Genomic DNA, 18,380 nt, shown 5'->3' on the forward strand with positions numbered 1-18,380 from the left:
GAGAGAGATACAAAACTGGATATCACAGTCAGAATATTGTCTGTTCGCCGTAGGCCAAGATTTGAATCTTGCTTAGACAGACGCGGACAAGACTGCATCACAAGAGGCCCTTCAACCCATTTTCCCCAGACTTACCAACTCTTCCGTGTTCCCGTGTCAGTATTAGCATCTCCCTGAACCGACAAGGACTTTTGGTTTAAGAGCTCGTCTAAAGAATGGCACCTCCAGCTCTCCCTCAATATTGCACTGGGGGTTTCAACCTAGATTATATGCTCAAATCGTGGCGTGGGGCTCAAACACGCAGCCTTCCAAACCCAGAGGCGAGAGCATTACCACCTGAATGAAGCCAATACAGGAAACTTTGGTTTATCCAGAGGTTGTATGTCCAGAAACCTCGATCTACCGGCAGAAATCAGGAGCCGCTTTGTTAGGTTTTTTGTCTTCTCATGGCTTTTTTTTTTCCGTCTTCTCGTGGCTTTTTTTTTCCAACAGTCAGGCTCTGCAAAGTCTCTCTGTAGCTTAGCAACAGCTTCAGAGACGCTTCCAAGGTACGGCCGACTGTTTAGAAGCTGTTGCTAAGCAACAGTGTTTGTTACCAAATACGGAATTGCAAATCTCCGTATGCTTCAACATTAACGCTGGTATGTCCGGCAGTTTTGATAGATCGGCAACAGCTCGGTCCCGTCGGTGCTGGATAAACCAACGTTTCCAACAGCTCGAAGCACTGCAAGCCAAATGATTTTGTGCCAGTTCCTAGGTGGCATGGACAGCATTTATAAATGGTATACTAAAAGCAGTTCCAAAGTGTTTAGTGCTGTTGCCATCAACAAGATCGAAAAGTTACAATGGTAAAAGTCCCACTCCCAACACGGCCACCCTCTGAGAAAAACCAGTACAGACATACATGGGAAAGTCTTCACAAAGAGGAGTTGAACAGCGTTACAAACTATCTGTACTCACAGTAGAGGGCTTCATAGTCTCCAGAGTTAGTGACTATGTAGCGGCTATCAGTTGACCAGTCCAGGTGCGTTATAAAGCTTGAGTGGCCCTATATCAGAATAAAAGTCTTCATTCAGCTTTTTTTAAATGTCTAATTTTCCCATCCTACCCCTTTAGAAAACCCAACTGCCTCTATCATTTTGTCCACTTCCCACCTCCCCCTTCATGCTTGTCTCACTCGCTTGCAGGCTATAGACCTGCCCACAGGCGTCTGGCCACGCTGCTCTATAATCAGTCGGTGCACGAGATGCCCGGGGTGACTGGTCTCTCTTCATTCCTCCCTCTCTGGGAAAGGTAGAAGGAGGTGGCACGCGGCCAAGACCAGAAGCCCCATCTCGAGTGTTGACCTGCGCCCCAGTCCTCCAAGGGCCCAGTGTGGTGGAGCATCAGCACGCTGCACCGAGAAACTCCCTCTCCACATCCAAACAATGGAACCCCGGCCACGTCCGCACCTTCTTGTAACTCTGGCAGTGGTGCTGTAGTCACTTCGACTCATAATGCAACAGTCAAGGATGAGAAAAGGGGCACTTGACCCAATGAAGCTCATCCCTGTAGCATTCAGGCAGATCCCAAGGAAAGTGTGGAAGGAAGTTGGAAGACATCCCTCCCCACACGAGGGCTTTTAAAACATTGACTGCTTTACCTCAGGTAGCCATTAAGTCAGCGACTATAAACATAGGGCTAGGTCGCCCTGGATTTTTCAGTGCAGTTCCCCCGAAATAGGCGTAACACGCACGAAAAGACAGCGGAATTTTAAGCACGAATTATGTTCAGCGCGACGCGAGTTTCCACGATCTCGTTAGTTTTTTTTTAAAACTTTGCTCTGGAAGTCGGCCCCGCCCTCAAAAGTGCTCCCGCCCGCTAGGATGAATCAATCACCATCGGGAGTTTCTGCTAATTGCGCTCATTTGCGGGCCTTTGAGGCGGCTCTAAAAATTAAGCTGATTCGTTTGGGCGCAAGGACACGTTTTAAAAGCTTTTGAATGTAATTTAAAAAAAACAAAATTACTGATTACTGTGCCCCAATATAACTAGCAAATTGTTCTGTACATTGTTTAAAAAAAGTCATTTAAAATCGGGTTACTCTCGGGCACTGGATTGACACGGTGATTAACAATGCTTTTTTTTTTTTTGAGAGAAACCCATATTCAGCTGTATTAAATCAAAACTGCTCCAAGTTACCACTCAAACACATCATCAAGGAACATATTTTAAAAAGCAAAACATTTTTTTTTAATTACATTTTAGAACGCTGCCCGATTGCGCTGGTTCCTGGCGGACTTTGCGATTGGCAATATGCAAATGCATTTGAGCCGAAACACGAGGAAAAAAATCAAAACTAAAAACGCAATTTGTGTCCTCATCGCCGATTGCGCCCAAGGCAAAACTCTACCCCATAATTTTACAATGGAATTGGCTAAGTATTTGAAAAGAAAATATATAATAAAAAGGATACAGGGAAAGAGGAGATAGCTGTAGTTGAAGAGGTAGCGACAGCAGAGGCACGATGAGCCAAATGGCTTTCTTCGGTGCTGTAACCGCGACACTTCTAAACTCGTCACGTTCAGGATATTAAGAAGCAAGCGAATGTTCAGATACAAAGCCAGAACAGTGTCTACAGAGATTACGCGGAGGCTTTATAATGCGCCGATCAGGGCTCAAGGCACTGGGCAGATTTTTTTTACTTACCGAACATCTCCCTACTCGATTGTACTTCCGGCCGTTCTCCGCCACTCCATAGATGTAAACATAGTTGTCGTGTGATCCAATAGCCAGGAAATTGCCATCTGTGGGGAAGAATGAAAGAGTCAATGAGGGTCTTCGTGGTCTGATTAAATGGTCAACGTCAAGCGGCCAAGGGCGCAATGGTCATTCCCTTTCACAAACTGAATGTTACAGCACAATTCAATGGTTTGCAATCACACCATAGGATGTTAATAAGGAAAGTTTTCAATTCCTTTACTTGAAATGGGCCTTCATTAAAGAATCGGAGAGAAATTTCATACAAATGTCTTGGTTACAAACATTATTCTGTGCAACTTCAAGCCAGAAGTACTCAAGTATTATCAGAACAAAGTAGTAAGAGTGAAAACCTTACATGTGATTTCTACTAAAATGCATTCAAATGTTTTGGGGCAAGGAGAAGTTTGAAGCTGAATCATAGAAATTTACGGTACAGGAGGAGGCCATTCGGCCCATCGTGTCCGTGCCGGCCGACAAAGAGCTCTCCAGCCTAAGCCCACTTTCCAGCTCTTGGTCCGTAGCCCTGTAGGTTACGGCACTTCAAGTGCATATCCAGGTACTTTTTAAATGTGATGAGGGTTTCTGCCTCGACCACCCTTTCAGACAGCGAGTTCCAGACCCCCACCACCCTCTGGGTGAAAACATTTCTCCTCAACTCTCCTCTAATCCTTCTGCCAATTACTTTAAATCTCTGCCCCCTGGTTATTGACCTCTGTTAAGGGAAATAGGTCCTTCCTATCCACTCTATCTAGGCCCCTCAATTAAATCTCCCCTCAGCCTCCTCTGTGCCAAAGAAAACAACCCCAGCCTATCCAATCCTTCCTCATAGCTAAAATTCCCCAGCCCAGGCAACATCCGTGTAAATTTCCTCTGCACCCCCTCTAGTGCAATCACATCCTTCCTGTAATGTGGTGACCAGAACTGCACTCAGTATTCTAGCTGTGGCCTAACTAGTGTTTTATTCAGTTCAAGCATAACCTCCCTGCTCTAATATTCTATGCCTTGGCTAATAAAGGCAAGTATCCCGTATGCCTTCTTAACCGACTTATCTACCTGTCCTGCTACCTTCAGGGATCTGTGGACATGCACTCCAAGGTCCCTCTGATCCTCTGCACCCGTCAGTGTCCTACCATTTATAGTGTATTCCCTTGCCTTGTTAGCCCTCCCCAAATGCATTACCTCACACTTCTCCGGATTGAATTCCATTTGCCACTGTTCTGCCCACCAGACCAGTCCACTGATATCTTCCTGCAGTCTACAGCTTTCTTCTTCATTATCAACCACACGGCCAATTTTTGTATCATCTTCAAACTTCTTAATCATACTTCCTACGTTCAAGTCCAAATCATTGATGTATACACCACAAAAAGCAAAGGACCCAGTACTGAGCCCTGCGGAATCCCACTGGAAACAGCCTTCCAGTCACAAAAACTGAAGAGAATCCCTTATGGGGTATCTGTTCCACAAACAACTTACATTTATATAGTGCCTTTAATGTAGTAAAACATCCAAGGCACTTTGCAGCTGTGTAATGAAACAAAATCTGACAGAGCCACACAGAGATATTGACAGCTGCAAAAGCTTGGTCAAAGAGGTAGGTTTTAACAAACGTCTTAAAAAGGAGAGAGGTTGAAGGGAGGGAATTCCAGAGCTTGGGGCCCAAGCAGCTGAAGACACGGCTGCCAATGGTGGGGCGATTACAAATCAGGGATGTGTAAGAGGCCAGAATTGGAGGAGCACCAAGATCCGAGGGTGGTTGTAGGGGCTGGAGGAGGATACAGAGATAGGGAGGGGCAAGGCCGTGGAGGGATTTGAAAGTAAGGATGAGAATTTTAAAAACCAGCATGGTCACGTTTCTCCGTTTTACTTCAAACTTTATTACACTGTGCACCACTGGACCCTGAATTCACCGCTCGCCCATTACACACAATCTTGATTATTTGCTAAAATTTATGAGAGCGAGATCAAAGAAGCGTTTTAATTCTTAGAACAGAGACCGACAACATGCAGCCGGGAACAGATAGCAGAAATGCTAGCGAGGCCGAATAGCAAGCATCAAAAGACAAATAGAAGTGATAAAGGAATCGTAAAATGCAAAACACAAGGTGGTGGGATAAGAGACAAAAATGGAGCCGAAAAGTCATAAAATGTCCTTAAAGAAACATAACAAAACATTCCTCAGAAAGTAAGAGGGAGGCCTCGTCAGCCATGCAGAAAGGGACAGCGAGGGATGCCTTCCCGCTTCACAATTGGACAATAGGATGGGGGATCCAATGATTGACACCAGGTGAATACCAGCCCACCGAAATAACTATAAATATAGACGACCGAGGGGGGAAATCAGGCAGTCGGGGCGAAGGCTTCCCAGAGATGGCTACAGCCTTACACCTTGGTCAAGGTTTAGCCTCTGGAGGTGGCCGACGGCCTAACACCTCCAACAGCTCGAGGGATGACCCAACGGAAGTGACCGCTGCAGCAATCCACCTAAATTGAAACCACCGTACTGCCTCCCCGTCCGTCCAATTGTGGCATCCTGATTTGGGAGTCGTAGATCGGTTCCTACTGTCACGGGTTGTATGTCTATTATACTCAGCTTAAACCATATGCAATATCTGATTATGCTTTAAAACTGCCTTGCAACTCCTAAAACCCTTTGGGTAATCTGTGCGTGGCCTGTGATCCTAATCTTACAAGCCCCAGTATGAAATAAGACTGCTTTTATGAGACCAGAAAATTTACATCATAACTTCGTGGAAGAGACTTGCTGAAGGGGCTCTCCTGGCTGACGTCATCCAAACTTGCTCCACAGAACAGACTCCCTCAAATTGATTTAAAAAAATAAATAAAAACAGGGATCTTCAGAGGAAACCAGTTTTGGGGGAAAATAGCCGCTGAAGAAAAATTACACAAGGTCAGGGAGGAACTGTATGGGTAAGTACCTATGAGGATTGGTACTTACCCACAGAATCACCTCTCTGGTTTTGCTTCCCTCTCAAAAAGAGCTGCTGGTCATCTGAAGACCCCCTTGTGGCCAAATGTCTGAAATAGAGGGCAGACGCAGTAGGTGCAAGTGGACACGGCAGTGCAGCACTGAGGGAGTGCTGCATTGTTGGAGGGGTGGTCCTTCAGGAGAGGCGCTAAACCATGTTCTTATAGACAGTTTCCTAGAAGTAAAGGGAATTAAGGGTTACGGGGAGCGGGCAGGAATTTGGACATGAGTCTAGGTTCGGATCGGACATGGCCCTGTGGGTAGTGGAGCGGGCCCAGGGGCCGTGTAGCCTGATCCTGCTCCTATTTCGTGTGTCTAATTCTGTTAGATTCAGGAGATGGTTCTGTGATAGTAGATTGGCGGTTAGGATCAGATCAGCCATGATCTTATTGAATGGCGGAGCAGGCTCGAGGGGCCGATTGGCCTACTCCTGCTCCTATTTCTTACGTTCTTATGTTCTTATGGCCAGTTCTAGTAGTCCAGTAGGATGGCAAATGGTACGATATGAAGAGCAAAGACTTTGCCCACTTTCCTAGTCAACATTCGCCCCTCAACCAGCACTCACTAAAAGCACATTAATATGTCACTCATCTCGGGCTGTTTTTTCTAGGACCCCTCTGTGCATAAAACGGCTAACATAACAAATCAGTGCACTTAAATGATCTAATTGTACAAGAAGTTCTTATGAAAGATACAGGGAAGCTTTAAAGATAGACTTGCATTTACCTAGCGCCTTCCACAGGACGTCCCAAAGCGCTGTACAGTCAATGAAGTACTTAAAGTGTAGTCACTGTTGTAATGTGGGAAACACGGCAGCCAATTTGCGCACAGCAAGCTCCCACAAACAGCAATGTGATAATAACCGGATCATCTGTTTTATGTTATGTTGGTTGAGGGAGAAATATTGGCCCCAGGACACCGGGGATAACTCCCCTGCTCTTCTTCGAAATAGTGCCATGGGATTTTTACGTCCACCTGAGCGCAGATGGGGTCTCGGTTTAACGTCTCATCCGAAAGACGGCACCTCTGACAGTGCAGCACTCCCTCAGTACTGGCAGTGTCGGCCTAGCTTTTTGTGCTCAAGTCCCTGGAGTGGGACTTGAACCCACAACCTTCTGACTCAGAGGCGAGGGTGCTGCCCACTGGGACACAGCTGACACTGTCCAAACTTTAGACTTCAGATACTGGATTGAAATAGTGCACTAAGAAGGTTTTAAAGTTTCTAACACGCTTTGTAAATTGATAAAGTTCTAGAATGCCAAGTGTTCTCCTGGCAGATCACCATTACCGCACAAAGCTTTACTTTAACGACTGATAGGCTTAGGTCCTCTACATGGCGTCTAATGGCAATGCTGTCCATTGGATATGTAGGTTGATGCAACATGTGTGTGACAGAAGGACAGCAAGTCCATAACTTTAGTAGTGCAGGATGGGAAGCTTTAGTAGCACAGGATGGGACCTTAAGACAAACAAAAATACATTCTTGATCCATAAAGTCTCCCTGGATCCTTTCCATTGCTAACTGTTCTAGAATGTCAACTATCAAATTGGAGTCCTGGCTCGATCTAAGCGGATAGGAAGATAATGTTTTATGGAGGGTGAAAGGGAACAGTACTCATCAAATCGGATATCGGTCGGCAAAAGGACTCCAGCTGCATATCTTTGCTGGTACACTATCGGCTCCTACGCCAAGTAGGCTGGTCAACCACAGTTCGATAACTTGTGTGTATGAGAGGCTTTGTATACCTGGTGAATAGCGCATGACCGAGAGCTTCTCGTTCCCATCTGTGTGCACGGTGATGGGATCCTTAGTCTCTGCATCAAAAACCATCCACCTGCCAGAGACAAGAAACAGAAAGAGTCACCGTTTATTAAAGGGAGAGAGAGCAGAAGCATTCTTCCCTGCAATCTGCTCCAAGGAAGGCATTGCTAAGGATACAAATGGCACATACAATAGAGTATCACTTCATCATTTTACACCCCCTTCTCTTCTAACTTAAGCTGCTGGAGTACACAGAGCCTCCCTCGCCCAAGAACCATTCTTCTCACGTAAGCAGAAATAGTGAATGCTGGCAGCTTATTCATACATAGAGGGACATCACAGTCAAACCCAATATTACCCTCATTCAGTGTCCCATGTACATGCACTTTCCTTTAGGGATCAGTCGACAGCAAGCCGGAGTGGGAACCAGAGTTAATATTTCTTGCTCCCTATCTCGTGGACACTGAGACCAATTGGAGTCCCCACCCTACTAGTAAACTGCAGGTACGCTGCCATCCCAGCGAACAGCAGCACACACCTCAGATCAAACTTAACCACTTCCTAAATCGGTGTGGTTCCATTCTAATTTGGGCAGGGCATTTAACAGCCATTGGGGGAGCAATAGGCCTTATTTATCAATTTGCAGCAAGTGCGGTGCTTTGGAAATTTTACTTTAAACTTTGATTTTTTTTTAATGTTCTCCCTCATTTTCTTTCAGATTTCCTCATATTACTCGCCGTTTCCTAGCAGACAGAACACATCTCAAGCCTCTACTTGTGCCACGTTATAATTGAGATACACAACTGCAGCTCAGCATGATTTTCTTGCCAGTTTTTAACTGCCTCCTTATGATTAAACACCTTGCTTGTATTTAGCATTTCCCCCAGGAGCACAGCCGTTTCTACTTTGCCTTACCTTGCCGCTTGTGTTCCGACAGCTATAACAGATCCACTGGGATGAAAACCAACCGATTGAGCTAGATCCTGGCAGGGGGAAAAAAAAGGAAAAGTAAACCGACAAAAAACTAACCTATTAGCTTCTTAAATCAGCTGACAGAACAAAGATAGTACCTTACAAAAAGCAAGCACTGTGGTGCTGTGAAGGCACTGTCGGAGGTGCCGTCTTTCTGATGAGACGTTAAATCGAGGCCCCGTCTGTTCTCAGCTGGATGTAAAAGATCCCACGGCCATTATTTCGAAGAGGAGCAGGGGGAGTTCTCCCCTGTTGTCCTGGCCAATATTTATCCTTCAACCAACAGATTATCTGGTCATTAGCACATTGCGGTTTGTGGGAGCTTGCTGTGCACAAAATTGGCTGTCGTGTTTCCCACATTACAACAGTGACTACACTTCAAACAGTACTTCATTGGCTGTAAAGTGCTTTGAGACGTCCGGTGGTCATGAAAGGCGCAAGTCTTTCTTTCTGTTACACTGCCGGTTTCTCTTTAGTGGGGGCAACCTCCATATGTTGGTATTGAGTTTCTCTCAGTTGTGTCCTTACTGGATTGTGCTCCATTGTGTAAGGCAGAGGTGCAATAATTATATACAGTGTAAATTAAAGGGCCCACTCCTAGCGTTTACTTCACTGAAACCAACTCTCTGAACCAGACAGCACAATTATGGACCCACCATGTCTGCAGGTCTAATGAAGTCAAAGTGGAAGAGAGGGGGAAAAAAAAAAAGACTTGCATTCAAATAGAACCTTTCACAATCTCAGGACGTCCCAAAGTTCTCTACAGCCAATTAAGTACTTTAAGTGCAGTCACTGTTGTAATGCGGGAAATGCAGCAGCCAATTTTGCACACAGCAAGCTCCCACAAACAGCAACGTGATATGACCGATGTAAATAATGTTTTAGTGGTGTTGGTTGAAGGGCACCGGGGAGAATTCCCCCCCACCCTGCTCTTCTTCAAAATAGTGTCATGGGATCTTTTACATCCACCCGAGACAGCAGGCGGGGCCTCGGTTTAACATCTCATCCGAAAGACGGCACCTCAGACAGTGCAGCGCTCCCTCAGCACTGCACTGGGAGCGTCAGCCTGGATTACATGTTCACGTTTCTGGAGTGGGACGCGAACCCACGACCTTGTGACTCAGAGGCGAGAGGGTGCTACCACTTGCTAAATGACAAGAGTCCCGGGCACCAGCTGCACTATAAAAGCACCTTGTAACCAGCTACTAAGCAATGCACATCTTCATTTTGTTTAAGCAGCAAAGATATCGTGCTTGCTTTCCCCACTGACTTACGTCAAGAGTCTTGCTCCAAACAGGCTGGTGTGACGCGGGATCCCAGTAGTGAACCATCTTGTCCTGTCCACACGTCACAAACTTGTCCTCACTGGGGTGAGCAGCAAGACCCCACAGCTCATCTGTATGACCCTACGCAGAAAGGAACAAAGCATCATGACTAGAAATCATCCAAATGCAGCATATGCGCCTAAATCTGTCCGCACGCAACACTCTCCGGACAGCCTCTGGCCTAGAACAGGAGAAGAGCAGCCAATTTAACAGAAAGGGAGAAGATTTCCTCTAGATTTAGTGCGCGGTCTTGCCTCTCTCCACCCAACATACAAAACTGATGGGCAGGAAAAGACCAGCTGGTCCATCAAACCTGCCCCACACTCAGGATGGCAGGATCATGATGACCTAGACACTTCCTAACCCTCCCTCCCCCGCAGACATGCAATCTCTCGGGAGGCGCAAAAAATGAGAAAAACCCAGGATCAATAATGGGAGGGAAAAAACAGTTGGAAAATTCCTCTCCGGCCTCTTCAGGTGCTCAAAACCAGTCCAGCAGATCACATGGATCAAGTGCTACCTGTAAAGCTACTTCAGCAGTCCCTCGGAACCGAGGATGACTTGCTCCCACATTAAAAATATGAGTTCTCAGGTGACTGATGAGTCCAATGTGGGGACCTACAGTCTCTGTCACAGGTGAGGCAGACGGTGGTTGAAGGGGCGGGTGGGTGGGATGCTTGGGTTGACATGCACTCCTTGCGCTGCCTGCGCTTCCCGCTTGCTCCCGGCGAAGAGACTCGAGGTGTTCGGCGCCTTCCCGAATGATTCTCCTCCACTTTGTGCGGTCTTGGGCCAGGGATTCCCAGGTGTCGGTGGGGATGTTGCACTTTTTCAAGGAGGCTTTAAGGGTGTCCTTGAAGCGTTTCCTCCGCCCACCTGGGGCTCTCTTGCCGTGTCGGAGTTCCGAGTAGAGCGCTTGCTTTGGGAGTCTCGCATCAGGCATGCGGACGATGTGGCCTGTCCATCGGAGCTGATGGACTACTTGCCTTCTATAGGAGTCACTATACCTCTGACTTCCCCCAGCCACATGTGCATCCTCCATTCCTCGCGTACCATTCCACCTGCCTTGGTTACCTCTAGACTGGACTATTCCAACGCACTCCTGGCCGGCCTCCCACGTTCTATCCTCTGTAAACTTGTGCTGCTCCAAAGCTCTGCTGCCAGAGTCCTGACTCGCACCGAGTCCCGTTCACCCATCGTCCCTGCGCTCGCTGGCCTACATTGGCTCCCGGTTAAAGCAACGCCTCGATTTTAAAATTCTCAGTTTTTCCTCCCCCAAATTCCTCCATGGCCTCACCCCTCCTCATCTCTAATCTCCTCTAGGCCCACAACCCTCAGATCTCTGCGCTCCTCTAATTCCGGCCTCTTGAGCATCTCCGATTTTAATCGCTCCACCATTAGCGGCCGTGCCTTCAGCTGCTGAGGCCCCAAGCTCTGGAATTCCTTTCCTAAACCTCGCTTTCCTCCTTTAAGACGTTCCTTAAAACCTCCCTCTCTGACCAAGCTTTTGCTCATCTGCCCTAACCTTGTTGCCTCTCCTTCAGAAGCACTGAAAGACCCCAGTCTTCAATTATATTCCACCCAAACCTTCTCAACCCTGGCTCCCTCCCTCCCAATGTTTGCTCATTGTCCACCTGAAGCATCTGTCTATGCACGAGGAGTGCTATAGAAACGTGAACTGCTGTTGAGGTCTTTCCCCAAAGGGGCAATTTGATGGCGCCCAAAGCGAAGGGGGGAAACATTTATTTCACTGTTGCTATCCATGTGATTCCTTACTTGTACGATAGGGCAGTATCCTCCACCCAGCGTGCCTTGGAGGATGCTGTTCCTTGTTGTGCCAATGAACAAACAATCGCCTTTTCCTTCTGCAATTGTTCGAACTGGGCCAAACGCCTCTGGGATCTGTAATTTTAAAAAAATAATGTCAAACCAGAAAATAGTTCTGATGCAAGGCTTATGAAGAAAGGTTGAGCAGGTTGGGCCTATACTCATTCTAATTTAGAAGAATGAGCAGTGATCTTATTGAAACATAAGATACTGAGGGGGGCTTGGCAAGGTAGATGCAGAGAGGATGTTTCCCCTCGTGGGGAAATCTAGAACTCGGGGGCACAGTTTCAGAATAAAGGGTCGCCCTTTTAGAACCGAGATGAGGAGGAATTTCTTCTCTCAGAGGGTCATAAATCTGTGGAATTCTCTGCCCCAGAGAGCCGTGGAGGCTGGGTCATTAAATACATTTAAGGTGGAGATAGACAGATTTTTGCAAGATAAGGGAGTGAAGGGTTATGGGGAGCGGGCCCAAGATCAGCCATGATCTTGTTGAATGGCGGAGCAGGCTCGAGGGGCCAAGTGGCCTATTCCTGCTCCTATTTCTTATGTTCTTAAGGTCTTCCACACAGAAGCTTAGCCTGTCTTCGCTTTCCAGAAATCGGACAAACCTGCTGCGTTTTTGCCAACACCGTCTGATCTTACTGAAGAAAGTAGAACATGGTGCCGGGATCACAGGGACTCAACCAGAGAATCAGTCCTTTGGCTTCAGGAGGGGTGTAGTTCAGAAAGAGATTGGAAGGGGAACAGCGCATTGACACATCCACAGTCTACGTGATGGGAGTGGTGCGATGAGGGTATTCATCAACGGTACTCTACAAGCACAATTCTGGTTGTCAGCCATAATGCTGAATGAATGACACATGCTCACAGAAGGGAAGAAAGCATGACTCTTCCTTCCCCCCCACAAGTGAAAATGGTCTGAATGCACAGCAACTAAGCAGGTCAGCACCTTGCTGTGTGGACCATGCAGGGGGCACAGGTCAGAGAATGGAAGCTGTAGCCCTATCTTCGACCGAGGCTCCCTGGAAACTCAGCCTCCCCTCTGGGAGACCGGAATGCGCCATAATAACTCTTCAAGTATAACACCCAATTTTGTATAACTCCAATGCATTGCCTTTATTATTTTGCTTGACTTATTATCCAAAACAGTTGAGAGTTATTTTTTCCCTTCATGAATCTATTGTATGTTTACTTTTCACTAATTTATGTCCTTTTTCCCCAGATTTACTCGGGATTTAAAAGAGGACTTGTATTTCTATAGCGCCTTTCACGACCTCAGGACGTCCCAAAGTGCAGCCAATGAAGTACTTTTTGAAGTGTAGTCACTGTTGTAATGTAGGAAACGTGGCAGCCAATTTGCGCACAGCAAGCTCCCACAAACAGCAATGTGATAATGACCGGATCATCTGTTTTTAGTGATGTTGAGTGAGGGATAAATATTGGCCCCAGGACACCGGGGAGAACTCCCCTGCTCCTCTTCAAATAGTGGCCCGTGGGATTTTTTACGTCCACCTGAGAGAGCAGACGGGGGCCTCGGTTTAATGTCTCATCCGAAAGATGGCACCTCCGACAGTGCAGCACTCCCTCAGCACTGCACTGGGAGGGTCAGCCTAGATTTTTGTGCTCAAGTCTCTGGAGTGGGACTTGAATCCACAACCTTCTGACTCCGAGGCGAGAGTGTGACCCAGTGACACTTTACCCTATCCATCATTTAATATATATGAGGATCCTCCTTCATTTAGTTGCCTTTCCTTCTCGCTTAGCACTTAAGCTTGTGCAATATTCCGGTTCCAGTACACCCCTTTACACTTGGAAGCAGCCCTGCTCCTCTTCCGTACCCTTTCTGACAATATTTTTTTTGTGTGTGTGAAGAGTTCGGCAAAACTTGTCGCCCTGAAACTATGGCATGGGAGATCAGCATCCCAACATCTGTATGGAATTCCTCCCCCTGCTATTTTAACAGAGGCATTAACCCACTTATTTTAAAAACTGGTTAATACCACCATTAAAAAGTATTAAGTAAAGGAATTTATACAAACTTAAAGACAGAGCTGCTATTCCACTGTATAACATCAGTGCTGGTACCTGGATGTAGATGATCTAAACTCTTAGAACCTCTGTAGACTTGTACTGTGCTCGTGTATCCCAGTATGCCATTAGCAAATTTAATTACTTTGCCACACTTTCCAGCCAATGAAAGCAACAAGATTACTATTATCCCAGGCCCATTTCCAAATCTCCTGTGCTAGCTTAATGTAATTCATTGTATGTTTATGCCCCATATTTTTTCCAATCGACTTGTAATGCTTCACATTGACCAGGTTCTTATCCAGCTCAGTGTCCAACCAGTTAATGGTGCAGCTCATCCACAAATCTTTTTAAAAGAGTAGATAATGGAAGTGTTGGCACCTGAAACACTTTAGGCACCAGAGCTCAGATCAGACGCCGAGGCAGACACAGCGTGGTAGCACTCTCGCCTCTAGTCAGACAACTCGTGGGTTCGAGTCCCACTCCAGAGACTGGAGCATAAAATCAAGGCCAACACTCCAGTGCAGTGCTGAGGAAACACTGCACCTTCAGAAGTGCTCCATTTCAGATGTTAAACCGAGGCCCTGTCTGCCGTCAGGTGGGTGTAAAAGATCCCACGGCACTATTTTGAAGAGCAGGGGGGGGGAGTTCTCCCCCGTGTCCTGGGGCCAATATTTATCCCTCAACCAACATCACTAAAACAGATGATCTGGTCATTATCACATTGCTATTTGTGGGAGCGTGCTGTGCGCAAATTGGCTTTTTTTTTTTTAATATTCGTTCATGGGGATGTGGGCGTCGCTGGCAAGGCCAGCATTTATTGCCCATCCCTAGTCGCCCTTGAATAGAGTCAGAGTTATACAGCACAGAAAGAGGCCCTTCGGCCCATCGTGTCCGCGCCGGCCATCAAGCCCTATCTATTCTAATCCCATTTTCCAACACTTGGTCCGTAGCCTTGTATGCTCTGACGTTTCAAGTGCTCATCTAGGTGGTGGTGAGCCGCCACCTTGAACCGCTGCAGTCCCGTGTGGTGAAGGTGCTCCCACAGTGCTGTTAGGGAGGGAGTTCAAGGATTTTGACCCAGCGACGATGAAGGAACGGCCGATATATTTCCAAGTCAGGATGGTGTGTGACTTGGAGGTCCAGAAAGGCGCTATAGAAATGCAAGTCTTTTGTTTCTTTACTCAGTGCCAATGAGCGCCGTGTCAGACAATCCAGCTGCAATCCCCGTGGGTTTTTCCAGCATTGTAGATGCCAGAAGCGCTACAAGAACATGGATTAAAACTGACCTCGCATTATGGGGCAAGATCAAGCCACGAGGAGCCATAGGCAACAGTGCTTGGTGCATCGTAATCCCATACTTAGAAAAATCTCACGTCCACTATCGGTTAGCCAAGGCTGCAAGGTTGAACCCAATTTTCTCTTCACCTCTGTTTCCTGAAGTTTGTGGTGCTGCCTGTCCCAGAGGATGACCTTGCGGTCCTTCCCTCCACCCGACACCAGCGTGCCATCGTTCAGCATGCAGAGGCTGAATATGCCCCCTTCGTGAGCCCCCTGAACCGCAGAGCTGATCCGGTTTGTTCCTACAAAAATACAAAATAACCACAGAAGAGATTTACATACCAGAGGAAAAAAAAAAATCTTCTCGTAGCAGGTCAGAAATCTGGGATAATGGATTTCGAAAAGTGGGCAGACTAGATAGTAACAGAACAACAATTGAGAGAACGTCGAACTATATCCTCAAAGCGAGATGCATCACTACATGGAAACAGAAGGGTAGATTTTCTTCCATGTGCAAAGCTAGAGAAACATTCTGTAGAATAGAGCTTCTGTATTTTATAATATTTTAAATGTAATGCCTTTCTTAAGATTACTATGATATATAATGTATGTTAGAAGCATCAAACCTCTGTTACAATATGTAGAACCTTAGTTAAAAAGACGAGGCGGAGAAGCAAAGCTGATGGTAAATGATGCCAACTTGATGTAATTCTGTAAAATGGTCTGTTGGGGGAACCAAGGAATTCAGCAACACTGCAAAAGAAGATAGTGGGCTGGAGACCGTCACCACTCCCTATTTCTCAAAAATTGCAGAACCGGCTAAACAATGAGCGGATTAGGAAGCAAAAAGACTTCTGTGAGAACTTATTGCGAAGGCTGTTCTCAGGTAAGGATAGCTTGGTATGAGGAGCGAGAGGGTGACTGAAATAACAGATACCAGACAGGTAAATGAAGGCCACGTAGGGCACAGGGGAGGAAAAAAGGTATAAATGAACAGCTATTGAACACTGGAGGCAGCACGAAACCAGAGGAAGAGAAAACTTCAGTCAACAGAACACAGCAAGACTGAAGAGAAAGTGCCGGCGAGCACGCTGCTGGGGTTCCGAGGAACAGATTGCGACTATCATCTCGTTAAGTATTACTTCGTTGTACTGGATGCAAAGTGCTTAATAAATTTGTTATACACAATATACCCGTACCAGGAGCGGTCTGTTATAGTCACGGACAAGTTAAATATAAATTACGGATCTTACAATTCTTTCATTAAAAAGTTATTGTCAGTTTGAAATTATGCAACCCCAATTTAAGAATGGCAATAAATCCAAGTTTACTTCAACAATAAGCTGCATTTATACAGCGCCTTTAACGTAGTGAAACATTCCATGGCACTTTACAGGAGTGTTACCAAATAAAATTACACCGAGCCACATGAGATATTAGGACAGGTGACCAAAAGCTTGGTCAGAGAGGGAGGTTTTAAGGAGCCTCTTATAGGAGGAGAGAGGGAGAGACTTTTATTCAGCAGGATCTAAACTAGTTATCAGTTTTAAGAGGAGGACAGAGGGGATGTAGTTCAGTTTTGTGCTCTTGCAGTACTGACATTCTCCACCGATCAGTGCTTGTGTTCGGTGAACTGTCCGAACTCCATCTCCTGGCAAGAATGCAGCACAGCACAAATGCGGCACTTGTGGACAGAAACGTAGGAAGAGGAGTAGGCCATTCAGCCCCTCGAGCCATTTATATAGAATTTTACAGCACAGAAACAGGCTAGTCGGCCCAACTGGTCTGTGCCTGTGTTTAGGCTCCACACAAATCTCCTCTCACTCCATCATCATATCCTTCTAGTCCTTTCACCCTCGTGTACTTATCTAGCTTCCCCTTAAATGTATCGATACTATTCGCCTCAACCACTCCCTGTGGTAGCGAGTTCCACATTCTCACCACTCTCTGGGTAAAGAAGTTTCTCCTGAATTCCCTATTGGATTTATTAGTGATTGGACTCCACAAGTGGAAACATCTTCTCTACATCTACCCTATCAAACCTCTTCATCATTATAAAGACCTCTGTCAGGTCGCCTGTCTTCTCTTTTCTAGAGAAAAGACCATTTGTGGGTCCCCACCCCCCTAATTCAGTGTTCCACCATTCAGTTAGATCATTGCTGGTCTGTATCTCAACTCCATTTACTCACCTTGGTCCTGAAGACCCTTACCAAACAAATATCAGTTTTAAAATTCTCAGTTGATCCAGAGTTTTGTAGGAGAGCGCGCTCCAGATTTCCACTACTCTGTGTGTCAAGTACTGCTTCCTGACATCATGCCTCACTTCCTCCAAATTAAAGATGTTGCTATGGGAACCCGCATGGGCCCGAGCTATGCCTGCCTTTTCGTGGGATATGTGGAGCATTCTTTGTTCCAGTTCCACGCAGGTCCCCTCCCTCACCTCTTTTTCCCGGTACATTGATAACTGAATTGGTACCATTTCCTGCTCTTGCCCGGAATTAGAAAATTTAATTCACTTCCAATTTCCACCCTTCCCTCACCTTCACATAGACCATCTCCAACTCTTCCCTTCCCTTCCTTGACTTTTGTCTCCATTTCTGGCGATTAGGCTATCGACAAACATCCACTACTAGCCCACTGACTCCCACAGCTACCTGGACTACACTTCCTCCCACCCCGCTTCCTGCAAGGACTCTATTCCATTCTCCCAGTTTCTCAGTCTTTGCTGCATCTGTGCCGACGATGCCACCTTCCATACCAGTGCTTCTGACATGTCTTTTTTACCTCAACGGAGGATTCCCCTCTACCGTGATTGGCATGGTCCTCGACCGTGTCCGTTCCATTTCCCGCACTTCTGCTCTCACCCCTTCTTCCCAGAACCACAATAGGGTTCCCCTTATCTTCACCTTTCACCTCACCAGCCTCCACATTCAACGGACCATCCTCCGCCATTGCCGCCACCTCCAACGTGATCCCACCACCAAATACATCCTCCCCTCCCAGCATTCCAAAGGGACCGCTCCCTCTGTGACACCCTGGTCCACACCTCTATCACCCCCAACACCCCTTCCCACGGCTCCTTCCTGTGCAAGCGCAGGAGATGCAACACCTACCCTTTTACCTCCCCCCTTCCCACTGTCCAGGGGCCCAAACACCCCTTCCAGGTGAAACAGCGATTTACTTGTACTTCTTGCAATGTAGTACAGGTATACTGTATTCACTGCTCACGGTGCGGTCTCCTCTACATTGGGGAGACCAAACGCAGATTGGGTGACCGCGTTGCGGAACACCTCCGTTCTGTCCGTAAGGGTGACCCCGAGCTTCCGGTCACCTGTCACTTTAATTCTCCGCTCCACTCCCACTCTGACCTCACCGTCCTCTTACACTGTTCCAATGAAGCTCAACGTAAACTCGAGGAGCAGCACCTCATCTTTCGATTAGGCACTTTACAGCC

At 46.8% G+C, this 18,380-nt stretch overlaps 1 protein-coding gene across 4 annotated transcripts in view; it reads right to left on the reverse strand.

Moving 5' to 3' along the window:
- LOC147096735 (echinoderm microtubule-associated protein-like 1) overlaps positions 1 to 18,380 on the reverse strand; it is a 109,690-nt gene that overhangs the window by 24,185 nt on the left and 67,125 nt on the right. For all 4 annotated transcript variants that reach the window (XM_085973345.1, XM_085973343.1, XM_085973347.1 and 1 more), the window contains 7 exons: positions 15,074 to 15,228; positions 11,567 to 11,692; positions 9,740 to 9,871; positions 8,409 to 8,476; positions 7,478 to 7,566; positions 2,689 to 2,786; positions 961 to 1,048 (listed from right to left, as the gene is read on the reverse strand). In XM_085973345.1, the coding sequence (XP_085829471.1) occupies positions 961 to 1,048; positions 2,689 to 2,786; positions 7,478 to 7,566; positions 8,409 to 8,476; positions 9,740 to 9,871; positions 11,567 to 11,692; positions 15,074 to 15,228 (756 nt within the window). The remainder of the gene's footprint in view (positions 1 to 960; positions 1,049 to 2,688; positions 2,787 to 7,477; positions 7,567 to 8,408; positions 8,477 to 9,739; positions 9,872 to 11,566; positions 11,693 to 15,073; positions 15,229 to 18,380) is intronic.

Source organism: Somniosus microcephalus, chromosome 34, assembly GCF_052327205.1.
Source record: "Somniosus microcephalus isolate GS21.2 chromosome 34, FLI_Smic_1.0, whole genome shotgun sequence".
Classification (NCBI taxonomy): domain Eukaryota; kingdom Metazoa; phylum Chordata; class Chondrichthyes; order Squaliformes; family Somniosidae; genus Somniosus; species Somniosus microcephalus.